Source organism: Quercus suber, unplaced genomic scaffold (genome assembly GCF_002906115.3).
Source record: "Quercus suber isolate HL8 unplaced genomic scaffold, Cork oak 2.0 scaffold_1, whole genome shotgun sequence".
In the NCBI taxonomy this organism is placed as follows: Eukaryota; Viridiplantae; Streptophyta; class Magnoliopsida; order Fagales; family Fagaceae; genus Quercus; species Quercus suber.
Genome location: NW_027069468.1, coordinates 1,509,057 through 1,529,010, shown reverse-complemented (window position 1 = coordinate 1,529,010; position 19,954 = coordinate 1,509,057). Strand labels below are relative to the sequence as shown.

At 35.5% G+C, this 19,954-nt stretch overlaps 3 protein-coding genes across 3 annotated transcripts; 1 reads left to right on the top strand and 2 right to left on the bottom strand.

Moving 5' to 3' along the window:
* The first annotated feature begins 5,916 nt into the window (after positions 1 to 5,916).
* Positions 5,917 to 9,363, top strand: LOC112038362 (gamma-tubulin complex component 3). Its single transcript, XM_065773276.1, is given in 8 exon segments — positions 5,917 to 6,228; positions 6,231 to 6,377; positions 6,380 to 6,751; positions 6,754 to 6,882; positions 6,885 to 8,445; positions 8,555 to 8,643; positions 8,646 to 9,007; positions 9,112 to 9,363. Coding segments are annotated over 7 exon segments (2,523 nt in total). The 5' UTR covers positions 5,917 to 6,206; the 3' UTR covers positions 8,849 to 9,007; positions 9,112 to 9,363.
* A 3,794-nt stretch (positions 9,364 to 13,157) lies between these two features.
* Positions 13,158 to 14,764, bottom strand: LOC112038363 (uncharacterized). The gene has a single exon (XM_024071171.2). It carries the CDS (start codon positions 14,628 to 14,630, stop codon positions 13,320 to 13,322), a length of 1,311 nt encoding a protein of 436 aa, XP_023926939.1. The 5' UTR covers positions 14,631 to 14,764; the 3' UTR covers positions 13,158 to 13,319.
* Positions 14,765 to 16,020: 1,256 nt separating this feature from the next.
* On the bottom strand, positions 16,021 to 19,705 carry LOC112038359 (DNA-3-methyladenine glycosylase). Its single transcript, XM_065773190.1, has 7 exons — positions 19,668 to 19,705; positions 19,120 to 19,526; positions 18,969 to 19,040; positions 18,691 to 18,814; positions 18,004 to 18,074; positions 16,443 to 16,500; positions 16,021 to 16,354 (listed from the first exon to the last, which is right to left on the bottom strand). The coding sequence occupies exons 2-7, from the start codon at positions 19,507 to 19,509 to the stop codon at positions 16,143 to 16,145; spliced, it is 927 nt and encodes a 308-aa protein (XP_065629262.1). The 5' UTR covers positions 19,510 to 19,526; positions 19,668 to 19,705; the 3' UTR covers positions 16,021 to 16,142.
* Between the last annotated feature and the right edge of the window lie 249 nt (positions 19,706 to 19,954).

The window sequence follows — 19,954 nt, the reverse complement described above, 5'->3', positions numbered from 1 at the left end:
GAGGATGTACGAAAAGAGTATCAGAAGCTGATTTCGATGCGGAGGAGATATTTGGGCCATTGACCACGCCTCTGCATCGCCTGAGATTGTGGGTTTGTGTTCTTTTCGATGCCGGAGGAGATATCTTTGTTTTTTTTTTTTTTTTTTTTTTTTTTTTTAATTTCTAGATTTGTGTTCTTGGATCTGAGATTGTGTTCTTGTTGTTCTTGTTCAAGACACACTTAGATTTCAATTCATATGATTTTTAGTTTTTAATTTTTTTTATTTAGTTAAAATTAATAAATTAATTTTTGGCATAAATGCACTTTTAGTCCCTACATTTTGACTTTTTTCCATTTTAGTCCCTACATTTTATTTTTATCACTTTTACTCCCTAAACCAATTAATGTGAGACATTTAAGTCCTTGAAGCACTATTCTGTCAGCCAACTATCGGAGAAACTGACCTGGGCATTAAAATATTATTAAAAAAATTATTTAACATTTTTTAAATGCCAAAATTAAAAAAAAAATTAATTACTTAATTTTAATTAAAAAATAAAAAAACAAACAAAAAAATTTACTTCCTTTTAATTAAAATGATTTTTTTTATTCCATTTTTTTTTTCAGAAGAACATATTCTTTTTTTGATGAACTCAGAAGAACATATTCATGTTCTTTATGTTCTTCCCCGTATATGATTCATATTCTTACCAAACACAAAAAACACAAACTCAAATTTAAACGTTAACAAAAGATCACAAACACAAAGAACACAATAACAAACATAAACCAATTAAAAAGAGTAATTAAAATTTTTTTTTTCTTTTCATTATTTTCGGAAGAACAAAGTAACATGTTCTTCATGTTCTTCGGGAAAGAACATGAAGGTTGCCTAGAAAATTAAACATGCAAAAATTCATTCAAAATCCCTTTCCACCACTGAATCCTCCAACAAATCAAACCCATAAACCCATAAAAATAATTAAATCTACATGAAAAAAACAAACCCAGCAGCAACCCGAAACCACCAAACCCAATAAATCTCATCGGCCCTTCTTTTCACTCTCATCCATTTCTCTTTTTTCTCTCTAGACCATTCCCCAAAATCAAATCTCTCTCTCTCTCTCTCTCTCTCTCTCTGGTGAGACCCAAATTCCCAATCGATCTGCAAATGCTGTCTCGGAACAACAAATCGATGATGATGAACACTAGGCCAGGAAGAATCGGCGGCGACTTTGACGAATTGGAGATGCTGTCGAACAATCTCTGGGTCGGTAACCTAGCCAACGTCATTGCAAACTCAGATGTTATGGATCTCTTTGCCCAATACGGTGCACTCGATAACGTCACCTCCTACTCTTCTTCCAGCTATGCTTTCGTCTTCTTCAAGCGAATCGATAAAAGCTAAGGCCGCCAAGGATACCTTATAAGGCGTCGATCTCCATGGCCACCCTATCAAGAGTGAATCAAACTCCGAGGCGGGGAGTGGATTGGGTGGGGCCGAGGCGGAGGAGGAGGAGTTAGGTTCGAAGATCGGGCACCAGGAGCTAGGGTTGAGCTTGTCCTCGGACTTGTGAGGTGAGTGGGGCTCGGAGCCGAACTCATCCCACTCGAACGAGTCATGGGAAGTGGTGGGATCGGGGGGCGAGTCGTCGGAGGAGGATGAAGTGGTGTCTTTGAGATCGTGTTCTTTGATTGCTGGGTTGCTGGGTCTTTGAGATCGTGTTCTTTTGGTTGCTGGGTTTCGTGTTCTTTGATTCAGTGGGTTTCTATTCTTTCTACAGTAACATTAAATTGAGTAATTAATTAATTTTTTTTTTTTAATTTTGGCATTTAAAAAATGTTAAATAATTTTTTAACAATATTTTAATGCTCAGGTCAGTTTCTCTGTTAGTTGGCTGAGGAATAGTGCTTCAAGGACTTAAATGTCCCGCGTTAATTAGTTTAGGGACTAAAAGTAATAAAAATAAAATGTAGGGACTAAAATTGCATTTACGCTTTAATTTTTTTTAATTTAAATGCTGACGTGGCATTTTTTAATGCCAAAAAACATTTTTTATTATTAATTTATGCCACATAGATATTAATTTAGTATTATTTATTCCTGTTATTTGCCATGTCAGCTTTCTCCGTTTCTGATATAACGGCAGGGACTAAAACGGAAAGTGTTTTTCAGGATGGGAATTAAAAACGGTAAAAATAAAATGTAAAAACTAAAATAAGAATCACCTGAAAATGTAGGAACTAAAAAGTACTTTTTGCCTTCTTAAAATAGAGAAGGCCTAAAGACACCATCAAACTTGTTTCCCTCTGGACGACAAAGTCTTTTTGCATGGACACATCTGATTACAAGTTTAAAACTAGTTAAAAGTCAAAAGAGTTGCATTGCCCCCTTTTCCTAGTGTCATCTAAAAGAGTACAAAATGTGCAGTTAAATTGAATTACACTGTCGGAGTAGCCTTGTGCACAAGTCATTAGATCATTCACATCAAATTTCCTAAAAAATATTTACTCTTTAGCAACTCAAAAAGACATTTTATCTATTTTAACGACTCATTTTACAATATACCAAATATCAAAGGTTCTATTTTTACATTCATTCCATTAAAATAATGTAAAAAATTTATTAAAATAAAATAAAACTTCCCCACAAAAATTAGCCACTACATCCACTTGAATAAAAAATTTGTTTTTGTTTTGACTTTAAGTTACAGAGAGCTGCTATCTATAACTCAAATTCAAATTTTTTTAAGTTTGCCTTCTTTGCTGTAACACATTTTTTAGTATTGGTTGCTAAATTGAATTTTTAGTCAATTTAGCACCCTTATTGCGAATGCTCTAAAGGTTGTGGCTTCTGTCTAACCATACACCCATACTAGTGTTAATTTGGGACCATACAAATTGTTGCTTTATCACAGTTATAAATCTAGTTTGTAAATCTATATATACCAGTTGCTAATCTTTGTGATTTGCATTGTATTAGTTTTGTATCTAAAATTGACATATAGATGTTGTAGGGACTCAATTTGGAAAAGCCTTCTAAAATGAAAAGGACAAACGGTCCAACAAGCCCAAACAATAAATTTTTAGAGAGTGGGTGTAAGAACTAGCTCTAAATGATAGGAAAAGCCTCTCCTTCTCTGGTTCTTTTTTTTTTTTTTTTTTTTTTTTTTTCTGTCCCCCTACAATGTCGTTCATTTTCATGTTATATACTACGTTCCTCCCCTTACTTTCGCCGTACACGTGTAGGTTCTATCCTGAGAACTTCTTTCTGTCCCATCTCCCCCTCTCTAGAATCCTCAACCAACCATCATAAGGCTGCTTGATCACTGTTCAGGCATCACCTCCACATTAATGCGGCCAGAGAGTTAGCTGGGAAACATTTAATGTGGAGGTAGCAACGTCAGAAGATATTTGTTGCCTCCACTATCCTGTATCCGTTTCTCAATTATAATACAACCTTATGGACTACCTAGGGTAATCAGATAGTTACATCCACCTCAGACTATCGTTCTGAGGTGAATCTTCTCCTCGGACACATTTTGGATTCTCACGTGCAATCCTCGGCTCTTCTTCTTATATTAGTCGTATTATGCTTTTATTAAATCATCATCGGACGGATTGCTGTCCTCGGATTGGGCCATTGGGCCGCAGGCCCATTCCCTACAAACTTACCAATACCACCTTATATAGCTGGCCCCACAGATGTATTTATATATAAGGTTGACAATGTTTGGCACAACCCTTGAACATGACACACGTATTTGCAAGGTACTTATAGTGTAAATGGGTTCATGTCAAAATAGGTCGACTTGCTTTGATATGATTAATAATTGGATTAATTCCATAATGATATGCTTAACCCACAATCAATCTGAAATGTGCTAGTTCATTGTTTGTGTCAAGACAGGTTGATCAATTTTGACACACTCGTTTAACCTGGATAAATAAATGTCATTTTATCCAACATAAATTTGAATATTTAATATACAATTGAGTGATTAAAAGAATTTTAATGATCGTGTAGATATTCTTCATTGAAACTCTAAAATTCCAAACTTTTTTACCAGATGTTGCTTTCACACTTGCCTGTTGCTCGTGAAATGAATCAATTTAAGTGTTGCAAGCCTCGTGAACTTTGCTGTAAGGTTTCCTTTTGTTTAATGCATGTTTTCTCTGGTATCAAAGAAAAAAAAAGTGTTGCAAGCCTTCTTGTTAATCGCTGCAACTCTTTGGTGGTCTTAGGGGTTGTGTACTTGTGTCTATATAACAACTTGTTATCTTTTCGACGTTGGCTTTGATCCCTCTTTGCGAAACTATAAATATGAGAAATTACATGATAAGACCCTAGAGACAAACTTAGAAGGTTAAGCTTCTTATGATACCTCCTCAGTCTTCTAACTCTTAACTAAGATATCATGTACTTGTAGGCTTCTATATTCTTCCCAATCATAGTTATCAAAACTGAACCGAGTATAAAAAATCAAAATAGTGGGACTTTTTTTTGATAACTATGATTGGGACTTGTGAAGAGCAAACGAAATCAAAATAATATAGAAATTATGGAATCTGAAATTCAAATCCTGTGCAATTATTGTTGCATGCGATTACCATGTTGGTGTGGGATGTCAAAGTTTAAAAGTTAAAAAAAAAAAAAAGAGTAAAAGGTTGAAAAGTTAAATTTATTTTCTAACTAACTAACTCAACCACTTCCATTTGATAATTGATATCATCTACTCAAGTTTCAAAATTATGATTATAAATTGGATAAAAAGAATAATATTGATAGTTGCTCATATTATTCTTTTTTTTTTTTTTGAGAAGATGCTTATATTATTCAATGTGAAAGAAATTATATACGTTGTTTTCACACTTATCAACTTTATCAGCCAAATCTTATCGTCAAATATTGCTCCTCTTCTTTACAAGGAAAGAAAATGAGGTTCCAACTCTAAAAAAAAAAAAAAAAAAAAAAGAGGTTCCAGCTCTTCCCCCCGGTTAATTGTTATAACTTATAACCATCAAGCCATATCAAAAAAGAATTCAAGTTCTCAACCACCATGGTTCGGTTTATTGGATTCCTTGCCATTCTACCCAAAATATTCTTCCCATGGTGGCTTATACTATCGTATGTGTGTGTTTTGAAAGAGGTAAATATTGTCGGAAGAGAAGATGTGGAGTTCGAATAATAGATATAAGGAATTACAAAAAATGTCATTATCATTAGACTATTACCATAGTATCTATCCTATGCATCTATGTATTTAGTTTTAAATTTTTTTTAGATAAATAGATAGTGGGGAGAGGAAGATGGGGTTAAAATCATTTACAGAGAAAAAAAAAAAAAGCACAAGCATTATGAAGGATGCTATTACACATGAAAGTTAAGTACTATTTACTTTGTTACATATCCAATAAAAAATGATTTTTTTTCCCTAAATATATAGTATGATAATTATGATAGTTATTAATAGGTATTTTATATGATTGTGTTTGTATATTGAACCAGAATAACACTCCCTTTTTTTAACTATCGGTGGGAAAAAATTTAAATAGATGAAGAATGTGTAAATTTGGTCTTTTTACTTTTTAGTACAACACTGAAGTTTTTGGAGAAGAAAAAGTTAAGGATATTACTGCAACTGCAACAACATAAAAAGTTCAAGGGTCTTAATACATTTTATTTTTAAAATAAATTTTAGATTGATTTTCTACTTATTAATATTCATATTATAAATTAAAATTTTCCTTCATACAATAATTTGAAATAATAAGAAACATTAATAATGCTTTAGTTATGAAATAATAAGAAAATGGTTTTTATATATTCAATTTTTTTTCTTCTTTAAAATATCCTTGAAAATGCTCAACTTGCCAATTGATAATGATGTCGTATAGAGTATAGAGTAAAAGAGACCTGGTCGTTGGAATTTCAATTTCAATTGCAACAGCAGCTGCACCTGAAAGTTGTGCTCACACTCATAGTCACAGCTCACAGGCTCATAGCAAAAGCAGTGTATAGTGTACCCTTTATCAACAAAAACCCCAATTTCAAAAAGTACTTTTCTCATTTCCGCGCCCACATAAAAAAAAAAAAACAAACACAGACACAAAGGCACATAGTAAACTAAAAACCCTTCTCACACTCCTCACTCGCTCATAAGATTTGGAAAAAAAAAAAAAAACGAAAAATTTCACTATTTCCTTGAAAACCCATCTACAGCAATGGAAGAAGAAGACCATCAAAAGTGTCAGATCTGATAAAAGAGCTAGTCCTTCGCTTACTTTCCCAAAACCCCACCTCCGATTCCCAACCCGTTGACCCAAACACCACCGATTTCGCCAACTCTCTTCGCTACGCATTTCGCATTCTCTCCAGCCGAATGACACCTTCCATTGCTCGGACGCCGCCGCCATTGCTGAGTCCATCAAGCGCCGTCTCGCCACTCAAGGTAAGTCCTCCGAAGCCCTCACTTTCGCCGACCTTTACTCCAAATTCGCTTCAAAGACTGGACCTGGTAGTGTTAATAACAAATGGGCTGTCCTTTATTTGCTCAAAATCATTGCCCATGATAAGAATTCCGCGAGAACCCAGTTGTTGGATTCTTCGGTTTTATTGCCTAGTTTGTCTGATTCGAGGGTTTCAAGTAGAAAACAAAACGGTTGGGAAAATGGGGTTTTGTTGGTTTCTAAAGACCCCGAAAACCGGCGTGAAATTGCGTTTAGGGAGTTTGTGAACTTCGTTAAGGAAGAGAATGAGGTTCGTGAAGAGTTTTGGTGAGGGATGTGTTGTATGCTTGTCAAGGGATTGATGGGAAGTATGTGAAATTTGACAAAACTGCTGATGGGTATGTTTTGTCTGATTTAGTTAAGGTTCCTAGAGCAACCCGGATTATGGTCCGAAGCTTTGTGAATTGGGTTGGTTGTTTAGGAAGGTTAAAGGGTATATTTCGGAGAGTATGGATCGGTTTCCAGCTGAGGATGTGGGAACTGTAGGGCAGGCCTTTTGTGCCGCATTGCAAGATGAGCTTTCGGATTACTATAAGTTGTTGGCAGTGCTCGAAGCACAGTCGATGAATCCTGTTCCGTTGGTTTCTGAGAAGGTGAGCTCTGAGAATTATCTTTCGTTGAGGAGGTTGTCGGTATGGTTTGCTGAGCCGATGGTGAAAATGAGGTTGATGGCTGTTTTGGTTGATAAGTGTAGGGTTTTGAGGGGTGGGGCAATGGCTGGGGCTATTCATTTGCATGCCCAGCATGGTGATCCGCTGGTTCATGAGTTCATGAGGCGTTTGCTCCGGCGGGTTTGTTCTCCACTTTTTGAGATGGTGAGGAGTTGGGTTTTGGAAGGGGAGTTGGAGGATATTTTTGCTGAATTTTTTGTTGTGGGTCAGCCAGTGAAAGCGGAGTCTCTTTGGAGAGATGGTTACAGGCTCCATGCTGGGATGCTCCCATCTTTTATTTCACAATCTCTTGCTCAGCGCATTTTAAGGACTGGTAAGTCAATCAATTTTCTTCGTGTTTGTTGTGAGGATCGCGGTTGGGCTGATACTGCAACAGAAGCTGCTGCTGCTGCTGGGACCACAACAAGAAGAGGGAGCTTGGGATATGGTGAAACTGATGCCCTTGAGTCTTTGGTTGATGAAGCAGCAAAGAGGATTGATAAGCATTTGTTGGATGTTATGCACATACAGTATAAGTTCAAAGAACATTGTCTTGCAATCAAGCGGTATTTACTGCTTGGACAAGGTGATTTTGTTCAGTATCTAATGGATATTGTTGGGCCAGAACTTTCAGAGCCTGCTAACACCATTAGCACTTTTAAATTAGCTGGGTTGCTTGAAACTGCAATTCGGTCTTCAAATGCTCAATATGATGACCCAGACATATTGGATAGGTTGAGAGTTAAGATGATGCCACATGGAACTGGAGATAGAGGCTGGGATGTATTCTCATTGGAATATGATGCAAGAGTTCCACTAGATACTGTGTTTACGGAGTCTGTTATGGCAAGGTACTTAAAAATTTTCAATTTTCTGTGGAAGCTTAGGCGGGTGGAGCATGGGCTTATTGGTGCATGGAAGACAATGAAACCAAATTGTATTACTTCTCATTCTTTTAATAAGCTGCAACAGGCAGTTAAGTTGCAGTTGCTTTCAACATTGAGGCGATGTCAGGTTCTTTGGGTTGACATGAATCATTTTGTAACAAACTTGCAGTATTATATTATGTTTGAAGTCTTGGAGGTGTCATGGTCGAATTTTTTGAGCGAAATGGAAGTAGCAAAGGATCTTGATGATCTACTTGCTGCACATGAGAAATACCTACATTCAATTGTAGAGAAATCCCTCCTTGGAGAACGTTCCCAGAGCCTTTGCAAGTCACTCTTTGTCTTGTTTGATCTTATATTGCGCTTCCGAAGTCATGCTGATCGGTTATATGAAGGGATTCATGAGTTGCAAGCAAGGTATTGATCTTTCTGTATCATTGTTGTTATATTTGTAGACAAAATGATTAATAACTAAAGAATTTCATTTGATTAAGCTAGCATAAGTTGGATCACATCTTTTTTGCAGAACTATGGAATCCTCTTTGCCCTCTCGAGACAAGAGCAAATCACGGAGGCAAATAGGTGATAAATCTTCAGACCCTGGGTCCTGGATAGGTGAGGCAGGAAGGCCCTAACACAACGTGCTGGTGAATTTCTTCGCAATATGGGACTAGATTTGGATGCAATAGCGAAGGAATATTCATCACTGCTTGAGGGCTTCATTTCTCAGTTGCCTGTGCAGCAACATGTTGATCTAAAGTTCCTCCTGTTCCGGCTTGACTTCACTGAATTTTATACCCGGTCGGGTCCTAGTTTATAAGAAAAAATTGATGCATTTGAGTTCAAGGAAAGTTTCCACTGTCAAGGCATTAATAATGTGCTTCAATTTGCTAACGACTCCCAGCCATATCACTGAACAATTATGCAGGGCTGGCTGACATCAGGATGTACCAGTTTGTATATAATTTCTTGAACTTAGGTATGGAAACACTTAGCTCCTTTTTATTATGTAATTGTGTGTGTGACTGTGCGGTTTAAAAATATTTGTTGGGGGTTCTGATACAGGTATATCTTACTTTTCAGATGGTGTTGCTTTTCTGATGGCTTGTATGGAGGTTTAAATTGACTTGAAGGTATTTTGCTAATATTAGACCAGGGTGTGAAATGTGGTAGCGTATACGTTTTGTATCTGATATCTGAATGATTTTCTCTTGGTATTTTCTTGCGGCTTTTGTAAGCATTCCGTTCTGAGCTTGTATATTTGTACCATAATTTTTCTATTGGTTGAATGATAAGCAATGTCTGCTATCTAATGTTTCGCATGTTCATTTCTTCTATTCAATTACTTTTTCTTCTTATTCCTATTGTTATGCTGTGTAGGGAATTCATTTACTATTAGATTTTGTCAGTCAAGGACTTGCTAGTTAAGTTCTGTGCATTTTTATGTGTGAATCCATGAGTCTTGGAGAAGAAATAACATTTTATTAGGTAGAGTATTTCTGGATTTATTAAGGATGGAAATGGGGCTGGTTTTTTGTGGGAACCTTATTCCCCACCTGTCCCGTCCAATCAAGCCCGCTCCTACCCCCACCCTATGTGAGAGAGGAGAGAAGAGAGAGAGAGAGAGAGAGAGAGAGAGAGAGAGAGAGAGAGAGAGAGAGTTGATTGCATGACGTAGGATAGATTTGGAAGTCTATCTAAATGTGTATATGTGTATGTGATGGGTTTAAGGGTTAGGAGAATTTGTTGATTGAGGGTTTAGAGTTGTTGAAGAAAGTGTTAGGTCTCAAATTGGACTAGAGTTTGATAAGATGGGGAAAGGCAAGAATACTATTTCTTGAAGTTGACAAATTGCTAGAAAATTTTGGATAGCGATGGTGTTTAGGAATAAAGGAGTGGTTTGATGAGTCATTTGGTGGCTATTTAGGAGGGAGTACGTGGGCTTTCAAGCTTTTGATTGGTAAGGGAAATGGTTTGATTTAGGGTTATAAGAAAGAAGGAATGGAGATAATTTTATGATATTCATGGACTACTCAAATGTTACCGTGAGAAAGTGAAGAAAAAATAGAAAAAAAAAAAAAAAGAAAAAAAAAGAGAGGAGAAAGTTCACATTAGGGACTAGATCTTTCTTGTACTAGAAGTATTAGGACCAGGGGTGTATAGGTCATCAATATCACTGATCAAAGCCGATGTCACCAAGCCACACTGCCTACTTTAGGCAGTCACCGACATGCTTTAAAACTATTTGAATTTTCTCCAATTGGACTTCACACATTTGACCCAATAAAATAAATCTTAAGTGGACAAAATTCTGAAGTAGTGACAAATGAATCTTTCATATGGTGTAAGCCCTAGAGAAAGAGACTGAAAATGGTGGTTGGTGGTGGTGTGCTCCGAGAGGGGGGAGGGGCGGTTGGCAGCAATCTGAAAAATAAGGAATGGAGAATAAGAGTTTGAGTTTGATTCTTTTAAAATTATATAATGAAAATATTAAATATATATTTTTAGGATTAGTATCAAGATACACCTAGTCAATTTGTGTAACTCTTCTTAATATAACATCATTTAATAACTTTTTGTTGGATTAATATTTTATAAATCCTGCTGTTGGATTATATGTTCCCTAAGTTCTTAACTCACATTAAATTTTGTGTTAGTCAGGTGTTATTTGCATTTTGATCCATAGACTGATGTTGTGTATATTATTTTGAAGTTGAAAAAACTTTTTAACTTTAAATTATAGTCATTCATCTCAAATCGTCTTGATATTTTGTGCATTTTATCTATTTGAGTTAATAGGTAAAATATATTACTACCTTGAGTTCATTACATTTTGTCAATTCTATGTTATGAATCTTTCTATTAGAAGTCATTTTACATTATATTTGAAAAAAAATGTGTGGTTTACATTAATTAGGCACGCTTTTGTGATTTACACCTAGACTTTAGGAGGTCTATGCGCTAAATTGCACTTGACTCTTTTACCTATGTCAATTTAATTATATTTCATTAGCAGACAATCACATGACCTTAAAATATGGGATTGTTACATATATTGCCCTTCAACTTTGATGTGAAGTGTTAAAATATTCCATTCAGACATTTAGTATATTTTTCAGTTATCATACCATTAGCTTTGAAGGCTTGGTTTGTCAGAAAGGGGCTGTTCAAATTAAAAGTCCATGGACAGTCCAAAGATTAGATTTGTCAAAACTTCTTAAAATATTCTATTTGGGCATTTAGTTTATTTTTCAGCAATCTTACCATTGGCTTTGGAGAGGAAGTAGATGATCTATCTCTCTGCAGGATAGTTAGAAACGCTTTGAAGGGGTGGCTTTCTCTAGACCAGGTGGACCAAAATGTGTCTCTAGTGAACCTAACTGTCTTATTGACTATTGCATGAGATGTGTGAATCTAGCAATCAATTCTTTCGTCATTAATTATCTTCTTGTAATTGTCCCAAATCTTTTGACCATACTGCATTATCTAGGAGCATACCTCTCTCACTAGACATGAAGTGAGAGACTGGCTTTTTGGCTATCAATAAGATTCATTGTTATGCTCGGTTGGCTAATAAATTTGCATGGTTTGTTCATGCCCAGTTAAAGACCAGCTTCTCCATGCTGTATGAAAACAGGTTCTACCATATCTTCAGTTTGTTCCACAGAGAACACTTTTAGTTTCACTTTTCAGTTCATTTTAAAATTCTTAGATACTCATCTGAACTGCTTGTATTTCATACCAGCTAGATGTACAGTCCATTTAAGCTTTGGTCAATTTACTCTATAACTCGACTATTACTTATTCTCTAAATATTGATACACTGGTATTCAGATTACTTTCGTTTCTTTCTTTTAAAGAAACAAGTGTAGTAGTGACTTTACGGTTTTACTTTTATTTGTAAATATGTTTGTTTATGTAGCTTAGTCTGGGCATGCTTGGAGTTATCCAAAAAGAGCTTAGGATCGATCTGTTACCACTACTTATCATTTTTGTTTAGAAACCTTAACATTAAAAAAAAAAATAATAAAATAAAATAAAATAAAAAAGAAAAAAGAAAAAAGAAGAAGAGAGGCTAAAGTGCAAAACAAACTCTTGAAGTTTGAGGATATTTGGATTTTGCATTGTACTTCAATTGGGTAGCACCTCTTAGTGTTTTTCAAGACATCTAGGGTTCATATTCCATCTCTTCATTGTAACTATCAAATTATCAATAACAAAAAAAGCAATCTTACATTGATAAAATCTTTTTTTTTTAATAGAAAGTTTAGAAATTCCATTAATAGATAATGAGTTACATCACAGGGATTACATCATCAACCAATACAGAAGAAAACTTTAAAGGCAACTCCTCTAATCACACAGTGAAATCAGAATAAGCATCAGCAGATAAAGCCAAACTCTGGTACCCTATTTCCAGAACTAGCAACCAAACTAAATTGGGAATCTTCCAAAGAAGACATTAATTAAAATCAGAAGTTCTTCCACCAGGTCTGCAATAAAGGGCAAAAGAATTGCAACTATGCTGCATAAGTCTGTAAAAGCCAACTTCATCACACTCCATGATGCAATTATGAATGCCAACATCCCTAGTAAACCGGATAGCATTGCTCCAGTCAAATACGATTCAAGTTTGGAATTAAATCGGGTCTCCTTGAACAACAGCCCCACCATAACCTGACCAGCTGAGTCCCTTAATAATAACACCCAAACCAGAAATTCATATTGTGAAAATTGTGAAACACCAGTTCAACTCACTAAAATCTGAACCATTGCATTCTGAGATCACGTGGTTATGATTTAGCTGTACAAGAAAAGTGGGCACTACAGAACTTTAGTGGATGGGTGACTGATTCCTCAGTACTTGCCTTTCTTCATTCTGTGATGGTTTCTCATACTGTGACCAATCCATTAGTAAAAATTACCCATCTTCAAGTAAATTGTTCACCAAAGTTCTTGCAAGATGGGTGTTGAAGTTTGGCAGTTTATCTAAAACAAAAACTGTCATGCATACGGTCCTAGATGAATAATTAACTAATAGTGAAAAAATGTAGTTGGAACTTGGAACATAAACTTGCAAGAGCTGGTGCTGGATTGTGCTAATTGAATAACTTGAGTGAGTGATATGGTTTATGTGAAAAACGAGATAATAGAATCATTTTCAATTGAGCCAATAACAAACAAAATTTAAGGGGGGGAAAACGTCTCGAACCTGCTCAATAATTGGTACAACTTGTGAGTTGGTTAGATATAAGTATATAATCTTACTCACATAAATAGCTAAGATCAAATCAGTCAGTCAATTTATACTTCTTCCCTGTGAATGGCTGAAACTTTTGTTGATCTTTCTTTGATGTTTCTGCTTGAACAAAATCGTTTGAGATCTTCATTGGCTGGGTCTCATGAGAACCAAACACAATTTTTCCTGCACGATTATGCGAACTGAACTTTGGTTGAGTTGCCATCCTTGTATCTGCAGCACCCATTGGTTGCTCCTTCTCTTCAGATGATAATTCTGGCACAGCTGGTTCAGTAGAATTTGTCCCATCCAAGCGTCTTGCCAATCCTGTAAATGGTATAAACTTCCTTTCCTTATTGGCCTGCTCCCCTTGATCATTGGCCAATGCATTCTTTGTTGCTGGTTTCTGAGGTTCTTTGTAGTCTAGAGGAGGAGCAAACTCTGCCTCACAATCTGTATCAATAATATTTATAGCAGCAGAAGGCTTGGTCTCTAATATATCAATGTAAAACTTCTTACTGTTGTGGTTGATCATAATAGTATCTCCAATTGTCAGGCAAGAGAAGTTCCTCAATATGTCTTCCAGCATATCTTTCATGCATGGTAGATGAATGAAATCCGTGGTGTGAGGCTGCAACTTCATGTAAGTTCCTTTGTCAAGCTTCACATTCTTCATAATCACAGGGTCACCCTCTTGTAGCTTCATGTTCTCCATCATCCAAGTTGGTAAGTAGACACAATCCTCATTGCCAGTGAACTCCAAAACCCCACAGTGTGAAACTCGACCGGTAGATTGATTTTTGATTTCAAACTGCATAGGGTACCCTACATTCAACCGTAGGAGATGTGTGATAGCTGAAGTTGGCATTATGATCTTGTCACCATTGTCTGGGAGTGACTTTTCAATCTGAGAGAGAGGGTAACAATTGTAAACTTGATCAAATGAGCCTGCTGATGCATCATATTCATCAGCATAATCATCTGAATCAGAGTCATCACTGCTGCTTTCATAGTCTTCTTCTTCAGAAGAAGAATACTCATCAGTGTCATATCCAGAAGACTTATCAAAGAATTCACTGCCGAGTATTTCACATATTAGTGAAGACTGATCATCATCATCGCTGCTGCTGCTGCTGCTGCTGCTTTCATAGTCTTCTTCTTCTTCAGATGAATCATCAAAGAAGCCTCTGCCGACTAATACATGGAAAGACTGATCACAATTTTCTCTACCTCTTTCGTTGGATTCATCAGAAGACTTATCAGACAAGTCACTACTGCCTTCTTTTTTCAGATGAACCAAGTCAGTGATTTCCTTAGCCTGCTCTCTTTTTTCATCAGATTCTTGAGAAGTATGATCCTCCATGGTTATGGTGATTGAGGAAGGAGGCGCCTCTTTTGCACAAAACCTTTCTTTCTTTCTTTGTTATTCACAAGTCTTTCTTTATTTATTTTTTTGATGAGCGAGTCTTTTGACTTTCTTTATTTGTTCTCAAACTTTTAATGTACTGTTTCTTCTTTTTCACTCTTATTATATAAAAAAGTAAATAAATCCCCAATTTAGCTCCATCATACAAATGCGGAGTAGAGATTGGATTTACTTCCAGGAAAATCCGGTACTTAAACAGATATTCAATCTGTTATCTGTGGGTCTTTCTTCCATTCTCAAACACCTTTAATTAAGGTTATGGTTACCGATTTGGTTTAGAATCCATTTGCCTACACGGCTCCATCTATTATTATTTGCTAGGTACGAGGTATGAGGTATGAGCCTATCAGGTTATGTTACTTGCATGATTACCTACTGATTTAGTTATTTTAACGTGGAGCTCACTCATAATAGTTTTTTATTTTTATTTATTTTTTATTATTTGGATATTCACTGATAATAGTTTTTTTTTTAAATTATTTATTCTAGAAAAAGGACTTTTGACTAATTATGAAATATTCTTCTCAAAAAAAAAAAAAAACATCATGGCACATCCTTTTTTATAGACTAGAAGATTAGGAGACAATATAGTAGACAATATAGATTAGGACTTTTGACTAATTTTCTTATCGATAATAGTTATAAGATTATTAAATTGAGGAAAATATTAAAATTAATATTAAAAAAAAAAAAAAAAAAGAGATGAGAGTGTAACAACCATATCTATTGGGATAAAGGGGAAGTGAACATCAACGCGCTCACCAAAAAATGAGGAAAACTCGAACCAAAGGCAAAAGTCTTGTTGAGCAAGGCCTGACCACTAAACTATCTACCGAGTAGGTATTAATTTTTAATATAGATGGTATAAATTGGCATGACAATAATTAATGTCAGCAATGTCACTTCAACATCAAAATGAAAACATGGTTGAATTGTTTTTTTTGCAATTGGTGATACTTCGTTGGTTTGCAAGATTTATGTTAAAAAAAAAAAAAAAAAAAAAAAGGAAAAAGAAAAAAGAGACCAACTTAGGAAACAGCCTGACCTTCAATTTAGCTATACGCCCCAAGTGCATCTTGAATAGAGATTTACAGTATTAACGACCCACCACATTTTGATGTCAAGTTAGTGGCATATTATCAAGGCAAGTTGAGTGTTTAATGCTTACAAACGAATCTATTGACAACGACCGACCAACAAAAAAACCTTGAAATTTTGTCTGTCTTAGTACTATAGAGAAGAAACAACTAGTTTACGTTCCTGTGCAAAGGTAGGATGCACAATTTGGCCAAACCAAACATAAAAAGAAAGGAAGTACACAAACATATATCCAAAAGGCTGTATTCAGAATCAAGAAGGGGAAAAGAATGAGAACACAATTCTGCTTCCCCTGTTCTTTTCTATAAATATTTATATTTATACATTCTCACCATACAAGGTTTCATTTTTTCACTCTTTGGAGTCCAGTAAGAGCTTGTTGCTGCAATGGATAAAAGATGAGGGTGGCCTGAGAGTGTTTTTAGGAGCACTTATCCAAGGGGTACCTGCAATGGCAAATCTCCATAAAGCATTGACATGCTCAGGTAAAGCATATTCAATGCCAACACGTGGACCTATCAGTATCTTTTCAGGCTCTGGACCATCTAAGAGTTCTAAACCACCTGCGCCCACATGCTTTACTCATTTCAGAGCTGCATAAAATCTATTAATGAAGTTCAAAGCTCAAAAGGTATGTGTTGGTAGGCTTACCAGGAGTGTAAAGGCAATGGTTAGACCATTCTGTTGTAAGACCCAATGCCTGACCAACCTAAAAACAGGGAAATATAAATATTGAGTAACTGAAAAACCCAGTGACATGAAAGAGCAGTATATAAAGTCATCAAGAAGACTAATTTAGTTCTCTTCACCCCACAAGTATAAGTGTTTGTGGGGTGTTTTTTTTTTGGGGGGGGGGGGGGGAAAACGGCCAGGGTTCAAGTCTCCAACAGAGAGATTCATACACATATACGTTTAGATTAAGCTAAATTAGAATTTCTATCTTGTATCAAGAAAAAAAAAAAAAAAAAAAAAAGAACATGTCATCTATTCATGTTCAGTTTTTCTAAAGTATGTTATTGCAGCCAAATAATTTTAAGAAATGTAGTCATATTATTTTGGAATTTCTACATAGGCTCACTATCTTTTCTCTCAAAAAAGAAAAGAAAAGATATCATGTATCTAGCATACTGCATATGTAACCATCCTCTCCCATAGAGGTGAGTCTGTAGAAATTACAAAGTATGGTTTCGTGTTAAAGAAGAGCCAAGGCATTACCAGCAGCTATTACTATGGTTCCAGACCCATTTAACCAATAAAAACCTGAAATTTCCAATACTCATCATATTAAGTACAGAAATTATTTACATTGTTAATCATATTTGTCAATCTCAGCTACAAATTTGAAGTGAGGTAACTTTGGCACTTGTGAACTTAAATTATATAATTTATTCAGTTTATTAAACTGGTGAAGCTAATAATTTAGAAGTTCCAAGAAAAAGTGAAAAAGGACCAGACCACTTGATTAATAAAAGTATAATTTAAAAAGATAAAGAAGCTAATAAATATCATAATCTAGCCTTCTTATTGATGAATGTTCATATTAAACTACTGTTACTGAACATCATAATTCTTCTGTTTTAACTCACAACCACCCTGTTGTTGTGAAATTTTTGCAATTTCCAGGTTTTAATTTTTATTTTGTTTTTCTTTTTTTTGGTGTGCCATAAAAGTTTTATGGATCTGTTGTGTCAATTTTAAAATATGCAAGAAGTGAAATTACTTCCATCAGCTTCATTTCTCAACCGAATTCCTCAGCCTTTTGTCCCTTCTATATCAGGAAAATGTTTTGAAAGATGATTGTGTCATATGCACAACTGAAAGCATGGGTTAAATACATCATTTTTACCAAAAGCAAGTATTAAATAAAGTATATATAAAAATAAAAAAAGTAATTATCATAGATAGTTCCATTATATTATAATCATCAAATATTGCAAATGTGACAATTTAAATACTTTCTCTAATTAATGAGGCACTTCATTACATTTTCTATCACTATTTTACACAGACGGTGCTAATTTGAAGATTCTATATCGGTATATCCCTTTAATTCCAAATAAATATATTTACAGATTTCAGTTCTACTGAATGAAAATACTGGACTTGCTCATCTACAAGGTAAGAGCAAGAATTATCCATTACAAACTTGTTATGTGAAAAATAAAATGTAAGAACAGAACAATGCCTAGAAAGAAAAGACAAGAAATTTGACCTTCCCAGGCCCAGAAAGAAGAACTGGCTTGTCAGTTTTCTGACCTCGACGCTGCTGAATGGTCTCCAATCCTGTGGTGTTGTTAATGATGATAAGGAATTCTTTTAGAGGTAGTATGCAAGATCATTTAATGAAAAACCATAGACATAAAGATAGAATAAGGGTCCTTGTACAATCTTATGCAAGGTACAGCTAAGGAAAAACTAGGAGGAGAAAATTAATAAAAAAGGTAGTGGCTAGTGAATAGCTGAACTCTATGTAACAAGGGTCCTTTTTTCCTTCCCCCACCTTCCTTTCCCCCCCCCACCCCCTTCTTTACTTATGTAGGAAATTCTAATTCTCCATACTGTGGCAAAGAGTTGATGCGCTTATCCTATGTAAATTTTATTCAGGAGGGCATCATTACGAGCTATTTAATTAGTTCTACAATAAGTCATCAAGTAAATTTATGTGCAAAATTCATTTACAAAGAAAATTACTAAAAGATATGGGTAGCAATCTCCATATACAACAAATTTTGGGGATGAATAATCATTTCAGCACCTGATCAATCGAACTAATGGGTTTGGTTGGTTGGGGTATGCCCAAGAGAGAAATGGCTGATTACAACACAAGATTACATTAAACTCTGCCGATGATAATAATCATATTAGCTTTAAACATTTAGAAGGAAAAAAAAAAAATTACCACATATGGGAGAACAAGAACGAATTAAGACAGCAGCACCAACTCCTTCCTTGTCAGCCACAACATTCAGCATTGAATGGAGTCCATAACACAAATATACATATGCATGTCCCCCTGCTCCAAACTACACACATACCCAACAAAAAACCCATTTTCAATTACCAAATGCATTCATAACAAAGCGAGTAAAAGACAAAGACTTTCTTTCATATAATGAAAAAAATTTAAGAATTTAAAAATCCCAGAAAGCAAACAAGTTGTTGAAAGTAGTATCTTACAACTGGGGCTGTTCTTGCTGTAATGCCAAATCGACCATGACAAGCCGAATCATTTGGTCTATAAGCTTCTACCTATTAATATCAAAGTCCCAAATATTAAGAATTGAAAAGCAAAATCATGGGACAAAAGTTTTGGTCGGAATTAAGTTACCTCGGTAATCTGAAGAACAACATCGTCCTTCCGAAGAAGTTTGCCAAGCAAGCGTGGAGCAAGTTCTAGAGAGTCAATCTGACAGAACTCAGGGGGCAAGATTGTCAATTTGTCGATGGGTATGTCTAAGATTGGGAAGGGCTTTAGTCTGGGCTCGGGTTTGGGTTTGGCCCGAATGGTGACTGCTTTGGAGCGGAGACTCGGCCGAGTTTCGTGTTCGAGTTCGGTGGCGGAAATGGGTTGCTTGAGTTTTCCAACTCGTTTGAATCGCTGGGTTTTGCTCATTTTCGTGGCTGCGAAGTGTGAAGGAAGCAAAGTGGAGCTATCGAACGACGAGATGATGTTGACTTCTGGGGGGTTTTTGGCGCGGATTCGTTCATAGATGGGCATCTCATATCCTACTGATCCTGTATATTTTTTTATTTTATTTTTATAAAGAAAATAGGTAAACAAGTCTAATTGAGCCAAAACAACGCAATAACACTGTTTATTAATATATATATATATATATTAATTTACTATTGTTTCAAAAATATTTAAAAATGTACCACTTTTTAGAAAGTTTCTTGTAGTACTCGAGTTCAGTAGCGGAGGGAGGGAGGCAGTTGCCCCCCCTGACCTTCTCAGAAATTCTCTATATATTAGTAGTAAACTATTAATTATTAGGAAAAATTACACTTTACCACCTTAAATTATGCTTCAGATTACACTTTACACCCTAAACTATTCGAATGCACAGTTTGCACCCTAAAATATGACCCTTGTTACACTTTGCACCTCGACATTAGTTTTACCGTTAAGTTGAATGGAAATATGAAGCATGTGACTTGCACAT

Bases quoted from the DNA above. Each gene is read 5' to 3' on its own strand.
- LOC112038363 (XM_024071171.2), bottom strand. From the start codon at position 14,630: ATGGAGGATCATACTTCTCAAGAATCTGATGAAAAAAGAGAGCAGGCT.
- LOC112038359 (XM_065773190.1), bottom strand. From the start codon at position 19,509: ATGCCCATCTATGAACGAATCCGCGCCAAAAACCCCCCAGAAGTCAAC. The intron at 18,075-18,690 runs GTAATTTTTTTT...ACAACACCACAG, and splicing joins TTCTTGTTCTCCCATATGTG to GATTGGAGACCATTCAGCAG. The intron at 16,501-18,003 runs GTCAAATTTCTT...CCCTGTTTTTAG, and splicing joins TTCTTTCTGGGCCTGGGAAG to GTTGGTCAGGCATTGGGTCT.